We start from the raw sequence: 11,642 nt of genomic DNA, 5'->3' as shown, positions 1-11,642 counted from the left end.
AGAAAGCTACAGAAATCTGAATTAAATCGATAATTTTTGATAATCTCCCGTCGTTAAGTATATTACGTCAGATGCCCTTCGTTGCTACGAAAAAATACATTCAGTGACATTAATGACAATTAATGTTTTAAAAATTATAAAGGTGATGACTTTCAATCGTCAAATATTTATAAAAACTGTGTGTTTAATGGTACTTACATAAATAAATTACAATAAAATTTAGTTTTGAACAGTTTTATTGATGAAATAATCGCAACAAATTGCACTCGACCTCTGAAATTAATATAGGATTTTTGCTCTCGTGACACTTTGACATAATTTCACTCGCCTTCGGCTCGTGAAATTAAAACTGTCAAAATCTCACTCGGGAAAAATTCAATAATTTCAGAGCTCTTGTGCAATTACTACTGATAATTCGATGAAATAAAATTACTCTGACAAAATATTCAAAAGTCAAATCAGTAGACATTAAGAGCGTTTGCGGGTACCTGTCGGCGACTTGTCGTTGACAATTCCTTACCTCACATAATATACATAATACCGTTAAAAGATAAATAAACAAAGTATTTTTATTTTTAATTAACATTAATAACTAATTATTAAATTATACTAGGTGAATATACCTTGTAGGTATGTTTATCTATTAACGATATTATTTATATTAATTTTAAGTGTGCATGTGATTTGCTGACAATTTGTCGCCGACAGTTACCCGCGAACGCACCTAATAACAATAATAGGTTTGTTCTAGCATCAGTTTCAAACGGTTTGAAACCATCAGCGAATAGTGGACCAGCGCGAGTAGAGGGGATAGCACTGGTGACTGTATTATGTTCTCTCACTGACCAACTCTTTGCTGACGGTTTCTGACTAGTTTGGCTGTTTGCTAGAACAAACCTATGGGTTTTGAGTCGTCGTCATGGAAACCAATATCGTCATGGTAACCAATTATATTGAAAGTTTGTTTTGACAACCTCCTTGATAACCTTTTGAATTAATTTGTGTATTTTCACTCCTAAAAAAAATTGATATAACTCTATTTGTTGTGGCTTTTTTCCAAACGTAGGGCCCTAGAAAACATATTGTTCCTAACTCAAGCGGGAAGTGTCTTCCCCGCTATCGCGTCGTTCGGGTCAACGGCAGTCTCGTGCAGGAAAGTATTACTTTCCGCACTAGTTAGGAAATAGTATATTGTGCAAAAAGTGCAGAAAGGTACTAATTTCTCACGACTTTGAAAAGTTGCGGTACGAGCGCAAGCGAGTGTGTTACGCACGTGTTACACACTATACTTTTTCTACAATCACAGTTTTTGCTAAAAATAAAAATCACAATTTCCTAGCTCAAGATTTATTATACTAATAAATTATAAATTTTAAACTGTATTTAATTAATACTAATCAATTTCAATTCCTTATACCTAAACAAATTACACAGAAATCAGTTAAAAAATTAATACACTGCCTTAATTTGTTTGAATTTAAACTATTTTAAATAAATTATTACAAAACAATATCACATTTGACCTTATATTTATGCAGTCACGGATTTCCACCAGGCCTACTTCATTCGACGTATCTTGCTGAGGTTGCTAAATCCTGATTGGTTAATTGATAATTATAAAATGTTTATTAAGAATAAAATTGTAAAATAAAACAGTTGTAACATCCATAATTTAATTTCTATTCGATAATTAAGTATAATAATCGTCTTACAGGTTGTATATTTGTCTACATTTTATATAACGTTATTCAGCATGAGGTAGTCATTTGTAAAATACCAAATGTAAAGTTAAAAAATAATGTGTTAAAGTAGCGAATTTTGCAGATTTTTTGGACATGAGTTAAATCGGTTCTTTTTTGAAAAGCACTAGCAAATCTAATATCGTAAAACCATTTCATCTAAACATGTTATAATTATATTTAAGATTTTATTGTGAAATATAATTGTACTGAGCAGAAATAGTATATTGTGCAACAAGTGCAGAAAGGTACTAATTTCTCACGAGTTTGAAAAGTTGCGGTACGAGCGCAAGCGAGTGCCGCAATTCAAACGAGTGAGAAATTACCTTTCTGCACGTGTTTCACAATATACTTTTTCTACAAGCACAGTTTTTCCTAAAAATAAAAATCACAATTTCCAAACGACGATTAATTATAATAGGTACCTATGTGATAAATTTTAAACTGTATTTAATTAATACCTACTAATCAATTTAAATTCCTTATACCTAAATAAATTGCACAGAAATCAGTTAAAAAATTAATGCACTGCCTTAATTTGTTTAAATTTAAACAATTATTACACATTATTGACATTATATTTATGCAGTCACGGATTTACACAAAACCTACTTCATTCGACGTCTCTTGCACAGGTTGCTCAATCCTTATTGGTTATTTGATAATTATAAAATGTTTAATAAGAATAAAATTGTAAAATAAAACAGTTGTAACATCCATAATTTAGTTTCTATGCTATAGTTACATATAATAATTGTCTTATAGGTTATATATTTGTCTAAAGTTTAACCACGGATGTAAACAGAATATAACGTTACTCAGAATGAGGTAGTCAACTGTGCAGAAAAGAACTTTGCGGCACAGAAACGTCACTTTGCGGCACAGAAACGTCACTTTTCTGCACACTAATGTCAAATATCTTATACTGTGAGAAAATATCAAGTTTGCTAACATAAAACCGTGCAGAAAAGTGCACTTTGAATAGTGGTTGTAGAAAATAGTATATTGTGCAACAAGTGCAGAAAGGTACTAATTTCTCACGACTTTGAAAAGTCGTAAGAAACTCGCTCGCTTGCGCTCGTACCGCAATTCAAACGAGTGAGAAATTACCTTTTTGACGTGTTACACACTATACTTTTTCTACAACCACAGTTTTTGCTAAAAATGAAAATCAAATTTCCAAACGCAAGATTTATTATAATAATAAATTGTAAATTTTAAGCTCTATTTAATTAATACTAATCAATTTAAATTGGCATAATCAATTTCAATTTTGGAGTAACTATTAAGTGAAACTTTTTGTTCTTGCAATTTTTAATGCAGATTTTTATGCATATTTATAGAAAAGTTATTAATAATTTTCAAAAAATCGACTTATTTACTTACTTAATCCAGAACTCGTCTACCTTTCGGTATGAGTTTTCGACTTTGAAGTTATTTTGACCATATTTAAGCAACAAATTTACAAATAGGTTTTTTCCTAACTAGTGCGGAAAGTGATACTTTCATGCACGAGACTGCCGTTGACCCGAACGACGCGATAGCGGAGTTCGGGCAAGCAGTCGAGTGCGCGGAAGACGCATATTTTTTCTAGGGCCGTACGTTTGGAAAAAAGCCACAACAAATAGAGTTATATCAATTTTTATTTAGAAGTGAAAATACACAAATTAAATCTTTGACAAGGTTGTCAAAACCAAACTTTCAATATAATTGGTTACCATGACGACGATATTGGTTTCCATGACGACGATTCAAAACCATTGTTATTGTCTACTGATTTGACTGCTTAATATTATGTCAAAATAATTCTATTTCAACGAATTATCGGGTATAATATCACAAGAGATTGAGAATAAATTGACAATAATGCGACAGTTTTTCGAAAATTTGTTGTCTGGCAATAGACACGAGAGCCCGCAGGGCTCTCGTGTCTATTGCCCAATGACAACAAATTTGAGAAAAACGAAGCATTATTTTCTTATTTATTCTTACTATCGTGTGATATTCGTAAGATTATTTTTAATACTTACATATAAAATTCAAGTCTTTGTATAAAAACAGTCAATGACATTGTTCCCAATTAAGAGGATCGGTACGTATTCTCGGCTGCAATGCTATTCAAATGGGGATTAATTTTTTTCGAATCCTGAGAAAACTAATAAGTATTTTTGAAAAATTTAAACGCAGAATGAAAGATTACGTTATTGGCGAGGGCCGAAAGTCCCTGAGAACTTCTATAATGTTTATTTTAATAAGTTACAGGGGTGAAAAACTAAGAGAAAATTTAGTGTGATTTTTAATTTCAAATATATCATTCAAAATAAACTTTTTATTTATTCTAAGGGACTTTCGGCCCTCGGTAATAATTCAGTCTTTCGTTCTGCGTTTAAATTTTTCAAAAATATTTCTTGGTTTTTTCAGGATTCGAAAAAAATGAACACAATGCCGTGGTAATATTTTCCAAATCTATCTTTGTCTTACAACGCACTCAGCCGAATATAATATTGTCAGCATATCGCTACTTTCCGGAAAGACCGTCGCAACTCTGAAATATCTGTTTTTCGTTTTGTTACAGTTTTGAACACAGAATTTCTCAATCTATTACCAAAAAAATCGTCACAACCATAGTCCAAAAAATAATCACACGGCGCCACTGTTACGAATTGTCACTGTTCTGAATTTCCCCTCCATTACCATTCAAGACTGACTCACTTCAGTCACGGCGTTGTAATTGCAGCGATCCGGTTTGTTTTTCAGTCAAGAACGTCTTGATATAAGAGGTGTCGTCTGTGTTTATTAACTATTTCAAGAAATATCGTCATATCTTTTATTTGTGCCAGTTGTCTGGGCAAAGGTAAGTAGATAGTTTTTTAAAGTTACAAGTAACATCGTCACATTTTAAGTTACGCCTGTCTTCAAGGTAATTGTGAATATTTTAATGTATCGTAATTTCAGAGATAACGATCATAATTTAAAAAATTACGGTTTGGCTTGTAAAAACTAAAATATTTTAGGTTTCTTGTATTATAATTTTTGAATTATTATGATTGAGACGTTTTTTCCTGAAATAAAGAGTTAGATGTAAGGTCTGCTAAATATCAGATTTCGAGTTAGAACGTTCTTTCTTGAATAAACATTAACATTTGTTAGAAATAAATGTTACGGCGGCCGTATTCAGTTATAAATGCGTGCATTTCTGGAAATACTTTGTGAATTTAAATTAAGTTTTTTTTTCCTTTCAGACATACAATGGAAACTAAGCAAAACAGAAATTCACTGATAATGAAGCTTACAAAGAAAAATGTAGAAATTCATAACATTGATAAGCCAATGTGGGCAATTCAAAAATTTTTAAAGGAATCAGAAGATCACCTTAGTTTAAAAGGTATTGTAGTTTATATTTTCTATTCCTATTGTGCCTTGTACACAAAAATATATTTTTTAGAATGTATCCAAGATGTTAATAAAGCTGATGCAGAACAACAAGCTATCTTGGAATCATGTGTAGTATCATCTTTAAATACAACAGAGAACAGAACCATGGGAGAAACATCAGAAAAAACTTATACCGAATTATCCACATTACAAGGTAAAATACTCCTGTGTCCTTTAAAATACTACTTTAAAGAATATTTTTATATTTTCCAGATAATGAATATAACGTAAATCAGTACGATTTATTTCCGTCTAGTGTATCTCAGACATCGAACCATAATGAGAAAGATGTAATAACCGCTTCAAAATGTGAAACAAATCTCATCGAAATAGAAGACAATCAGATGGTTGAATGTCAAGGTATATTGTTTTATTTTTGTTTATTTTTGTGTTATTCAATTTTATGTACATTTCAGTTACAAATCCTTCAACGTCCAGTGTACCTGCTGTTACCCAGCCGTCAAATCATGATTGTTCCCGTTCTTCGAGTTCATCCAGTGTTTTAAGTTCATCCAGTGTTAGCAGCCACTTCAGTAGTTCTGAACCATTTGGCTCAGGAAAATCAGATATTGATCCAGAATATGATGTAAGCGCAGACGTCGCGTCAGATTCTTCCGATTCGGGTGATGAAAACGACACAGCAAAACTGGTGGTTAATAGGAAAGAAGATCAAACAGTATTACTCGAGAAACAAAAAGAGGATGATTCAACAAAACAAAGAGGAAGAAAGAGAACATTTAATGAGGCCAACTGGAAAAAAAATGTGACTCGACGCTTAAGAAACAGTGGAAAAAGTTACACATCAGTAAAAATTGCCAAACTGGCAGATGGAACTAAAATAAAAACACAAATAACTAGAGATGCAAAAAAAGTGTTACAACCTTGTACTGAAAAATGTAGGCTAAAATGTAAGGAAAAAATCATGGAAGAACAACGACTAGTAATTTTTAACGAATATTGGAACCTAGCAGATCTACAAAGGCAAAGGGATTTTATTGCATCATCATTGAGTCCCGTAGCAAAATCAAAGTACAGTATTGCTAAACGCAGTCTAAATAATGCGTATTATTTTCATGTACTTGAAAGGAAACACCGTGTTTGTAAAACTTTTTTTATGTCTACCTTAGGAATCACTTCAAGGACTATAAGAACAGTATGTGAAAAACAAAAGCAAAAACAAACTCACGGTATTATTGCAAACGAAGCAAGAGGAAAACACAAAAAACACAAAACTAGGGACCATGATATTTTGCAAGCAATAATGGTTCACATTCAATCAATACCCCGGGTTGAGAGCCACTACTGCCGTGCACGGACCCAAAAAGAATATATAGAGGGAACGAGGACAATAGCCGAATTGTACAGGGATTATAAAGAATTATGTGAAAATAAAAAAGTACAATGTGCTACATACCGTACATACTACGATGTATTTACAAAGCAGTTTAATATAGATTTTTATTTTCCAAAAAAAGATCAATGTGATCTATGCCTAGAGTTTCGAAACGCTTCTGAACAAGCTAAAGAGTTGATAAGACACAGGTATGAGACCCACTTGCAGGAAAAAGATCTTTCAAGAATAGAAAGGGAAAACGATAAAAAAACTGGAAAGTACATAGTAACTTTTGATTTGCAAGCTACCTTACCATGTCCCACTGGCAATGCATCCTCCTTCTACTATATTTCGAAACTGAATACGTATAATTTAACTTTTGCCAGTTTCCCTGACAAAGACGTGTCGTGTTACGTTTGGCACGAGGGGGAAGCTAAAAGAGGTGCAAATGAGATTGGATCTTGTATATGGCATTTTTTAAATGAAATAAATCAAAAAGGTATCAACGACTCAAAAATGATAGATATTATTTTCTATACTGATAATTGCACAGGGCAGAACAAAAACAGATTTCTTTTCGGTCTATATTCATTTGCTGTACACACATTGAGCAACATAAACGTTATCACACATAAATATTTAATAAGAGGCCACACTCAAAATGATGCTGATAACGTTCATTCGGTAATAGAGCGACAAATAACACGATACAAAAAGGCTGCAGCTATTTATGTACCAGAACAGTACATTACACTTATCCGACAAGCGAAAAAAACAGGCCAACCTTACAAGGTTCACGAGTTTAGCCATGATGATTTTCTGGACATTAAAGATTTAACAGCTAGCATGGGCATGAAAGAAATTTATAAGACTTCAAATGGGGAAAACGTAAAAATCTCTGATATTAAGGTATTTGAGGTCAGAAAAGACACACCTGCCAATTTCTTTTGTAAAATATCCTACGCAGAAGATAATTTTTTGAACATTAATATGCTTTGTAGAAGATCAAATTGGAATTTGCAGAATTTACACTTTAAAAAATTATACAATAGGAAACTTGAAATATCTGATAAAAAGAAGCAGGGAATTATATCACTAATGGAAAAAAATATAATCCCAAGTTTCTACCACACTTTCTATTTAAACCTTTAATTAGATCACATTTTTTTCGAATATATTTACCGTTTAAGTTTTTTTTTGTGTCATTTAAATGAGTTTGATTTTTATTATTGTTTAACTTTATTTTTTGGTTCACGTAGTAAGAATTACAATTAAGTTTAGGTTGATTTATTAGTTTTCTTAAGTAGTAATAGTAATATGTTTGTACTTTATTTAAAATAATAAACGTTTTTTACTAAATATAGACTAAGTATTTTTATTACTTCAGTAGGTATAACTTAAAAAGAACATAATATTTTTTGGGAAAGACCGTCACATTTAGCTATTATCCTGCCAATCCTTATAAACTAAAAATGATACAATTAGTGAAATACACATAATATATGTTCTTTTCCAATAATAATTAAACTTTTATACCATTGTTAAAAAATATACAAAAAACAAAAAAAATAAAATTCTGGATTCTTTAATCGGCTCTACTGAAAAGTGGCAATAATCCAGTTGTGTCGGTCTTTCCGGAAGGTAGCGATATATTGTCAGTCAGACACTGACAATCAGTGACAATTTTAAATATTTGACATTGCATCGGGAATATGTTGAGTTATTGATTAAATATTATGGATATATAGTGTATTTGATAAATAATTGATTTAAGGCGTGAACTTAATAAAAAGTTATTTATTGTGTATTATTTGTGTCACGGTTATTAGACTTTATTACGGTTGTCTTGTCCGACGGTGGTGGGGAGACTTATATTTTTGACTTTACGTCACAAGAGTTTACATTCCCATATTTTTAAATTATTTTCGATCATTGAATTTTTTTTTTGTAAGCATTTATTAGCAATCAGAATTACATATTCTATAAGCTAATTTGATAACAAGTACAATAACATATATCAATGTATTATTGTACACTAAAATGGCGTTATGAGGTACATCACCCAGCGGTTTCACCTCAGTTTAAGCGAAGATCTATGGGCCATAATCTTCGCAATCTTCTGTTGTTTAGTGGCTGCAGTAATGGTAATATTAATCGGTTGGGGTGGTCTTCCAATTTCTCGTGATGTCTGTTGGCTCTTTCTTGAATTACTGTGCTGACTAACGGGATGTTTAGGTCTGTATGAAGGGTTTGGTTGGAAATGTACCACGGGGCATTTGCGATGGTGCGTAGAATTTTTGATTGAGTTCTTTGGATAATTTTTGTGTTTGATTTGCTGGCACAACTCCATAGTTCTATACCGTACGTCCATATAGGTTTGATGACTGTTTTATAAATCAGCAGTTTGTTCTCAATTGAGAGTCGAGATTTTCTACCTATAAGCCAATTTATTTCTTTCACTCTCAACTCAATTTGTTTCTTCTTCTTTAAAATGTGTTGTTTCCACTTTAATTTAGAATCAAGATGAAGCCCCAGGTATTTGACGATGTTCTGTTGTGGTATGTTGACTTGATTAAGGCTAATATTTGGGCATTGGTCTTTCCTTAGTGTGAAAGTTATATGTGTTGACTTATTTTCGTTAGCTTTTATCTTCCATTTCTTTAACCACTGTCCAGTTTGGTCTAGGTGTTCTTGAAGTTTTAATACTACAGCTCTTGGATCCTCTTCAGTTGCAAATATTGCTGTGTCATCAGCGAAAGTTCCAATGGTGGTTTGTGGAGAGGTTGGTAAATCGGATGTGTACAGTACATAAAGAAGTGGACCCAATATACTACCTTGTGGGACTCCTGATTGAATTTTGTTACGGTTTGATAGTTCATCCTCCACTTTAGTTTCAAATTCTCTGTGATTTAGATATGATTTTAATAAGTCAAAGTATTTGTTGGGTAGGGATTTTTTGATTTTATAAAGTAATCCTGGGTGCCATACCTTATCAAATGCTTGGCTAATGTCCAGAAAGGCTGCTGTGCAATACTGTTTATTGTCCAAAGCTCTATTAATTACATTTGATATGCGATGGCATTGTTGCACTGTAGAATGACCTTGCCGGAATCCAAATTGGTGTTCTGGGATCCAGTTTTGGAATTCTAGGTCGCTCATAATTCTTTTAAGTAACAGCTTTTCAAGAAGTTTTGACATTATTGGCAGTAGACTTATTGGGCGGTATGATGAAACATCCGTTAAAGCTTTACCAGGTTTCGGTATCATAATTACTTGGGCAATTTTTAGTGATATAGGCCAATAATTAAGTCTTAAGATTGCATTTAATATGTACAATAACTTCATTATACCTTTTTTAGGAAGTTGTTTTAGCATTGTTGCTGTTATGAGATCAGTGCCTGGTGCCTTCTTTTCATTCAAATGATTAATTTCATCTTTGATCTCCTTCGGTGTAATTAAAGTTAGTCGCTCTCGTTGATTAATTGGTAAGGCTAGTTCCTGCTCTACTTCTTGTACTTGGTCATTGTCGTGTGGCTTGAAAACTTCAGTTAGATGTTCAGCAAATAAATCAGCTTTTTCTTTGTTGCTTTTTGCCCATGGTCCTGGTGGTAATGAGTTTTTCCGAATTGGAGGTGAAGTATTTATTGGTTTATTTTTGTTTTTGATTGGTTTCCAGATAGAGTTATCTTGACGCGAAAGGTTTGATACATAGTTTTCAAATGAGTTGTTTCTCATCTGTTCTAGAGCTGTTTTTAAGTTTCTTGTTTTGTTATTATAAACTGTCCTGTCGTCTGGTCTGTGAGTTCTTTGCCAAATTGATCTGGCTTTTCGTTTTTCTGCTACTAGTCTTTTTATTTCAAGAGGAATGTTGGTTGAAAATTTTTTTTTGTCCAGGTTGAGGGGTAGACTGTTTGGCAGCATTTTGAAGTAAGTTGATTAGATTATTAGTTTCTGTTTCTATTTGTTCGGGAGCTTGCAATCTCACTAGTAGATTTACTTCCTGTTCTATGATTAGCCGGTATGTCTCCCAGTTTGTTTTGAAGTTATGCAGTCGAGGTGTTGGTTTTTTGATTATCACCGTTGTGCTAATTGTGGCAATTATGGGACTATGATCTGATGATAAATCAAAACTTGGTACTACATCTGTATATGATTGAGATATTCCGTTTGTAATAAAGAAATCCAATAGGTCTGGTGTTTTATTTGGATCGGTTGGCCAATATGTCGGTGATCCCGTCGATAGGAATGAGTAGCTTTTATCCTGGATAACTTTTGCTAGCTCTCTGCCTTTGATGGTTGTTAGGCGTGAACCCCATAGCGTATGTTTACAGTTGTAATCTCCACCTGCTATAAATTTTGGCCCTAGAGTTTCGAAAAAGGGTAGAAGATCTTCTTTTGTAAGTCTATGCCTGGGCGGACAATAAATTGCTGTGACAGTTATATCATATGGAAGAGTTTGTATTTTTATCGATGTTGCTTGAATGTGATTTGTTTCGTATTTTAGCATTTCATAATGTTTTATAGTTTCTCTTATCAATATGGCTGAACCTCCGTGGGCTGTACCATCTGGGTGATTTGTGTAATATAATTTATACTTAGGTATCTTGAAGTAGGTTCTGTCTGTAAAATGGGTTTCACTTACTAGTAGTATGTCAATGAAATTTTGTTCCAGAAATAGTTTTATATCTTCTTTATGATTAAGAAGACCATTGGCATTCCATTGGGCAATTCTTATGAACTTTGACATTGTTAGTTTACTTTATTTACTAGCATGGAAATCATGTTGAGCACCATACTGTTTTGTTGCATTAGCTGGTTAAATAAATTTTTAAACTCTTCTAGAAATTTGGTAAGTATACTGGCTGTATCTTCGTTATTGTTCTGATTATTTGCTGCAGCTTGAGCGTAAGTTTCATACTGATTCTGAATCCTGGGTTGTGTATATATTCTGGGTTGTGTATGTATTTGATTTATTGCTGGACGTATTGAATGTGTGTTATTGTGTATATATGTGTATTATTTGTGTTATTATGAAGCAATAAGACAAATAGTACACATTTTATCTTATACCGGGTGGTGAATCGTAAAAAGGGCCATAGGAAACTCAATGTAAAATTCTGAATTGTTGAATTCCT

At 32.7% G+C, this 11,642-nt stretch overlaps 1 protein-coding gene across 1 annotated transcript; it reads left to right on the top strand.

Annotated features, from left to right (window-relative positions):
- Positions 1-4,256: 4,256 nt before the first annotated feature.
- Positions 4,257-8,153, top strand: LOC126879519 (uncharacterized). The gene is made up of 5 exons (XM_050642601.1): positions 4,257-4,593; positions 4,982-5,124; positions 5,185-5,328; positions 5,388-5,534; positions 5,591-8,153. Exons 2-5 carry the CDS (start codon positions 4,989-4,991, stop codon positions 7,657-7,659), a joined length of 2,496 nt encoding a protein of 831 aa, XP_050498558.1. The 5' UTR covers positions 4,257-4,593; positions 4,982-4,988; the 3' UTR covers positions 7,660-8,153.
- The last annotated feature ends 3,489 nt before the right edge of the window (positions 8,154-11,642 follow it).

This window comes from Diabrotica virgifera, chromosome 1 (genome assembly GCF_917563875.1).
Source record: "Diabrotica virgifera virgifera chromosome 1, PGI_DIABVI_V3a".
In the NCBI taxonomy this organism is placed as follows: Eukaryota; Metazoa; Arthropoda; class Insecta; order Coleoptera; family Chrysomelidae; genus Diabrotica; species Diabrotica virgifera.
The sequence above is the reverse complement of the archived record's forward strand: the minus strand, read 5'-3'. Positions and strand labels throughout refer to the sequence as shown.

Bases quoted from the DNA above. Each gene is read 5' to 3' on its own strand.
- LOC126879519 (XM_050642601.1), top strand. From the start codon at position 4,989: ATGGAAACTAAGCAAAACAGAAATTCACTGATAATGAAGCTTACAAAG. The intron at 5,125-5,184 runs GTATTGTAGTTT...TATATTTTTTAG, and splicing joins AGATCACCTTAGTTTAAAAG to AATGTATCCAAGATGTTAAT. The intron at 5,329-5,387 runs GTAAAATACTCC...TATATTTTCCAG, and splicing joins CGAATTATCCACATTACAAG to ATAATGAATATAACGTAAAT.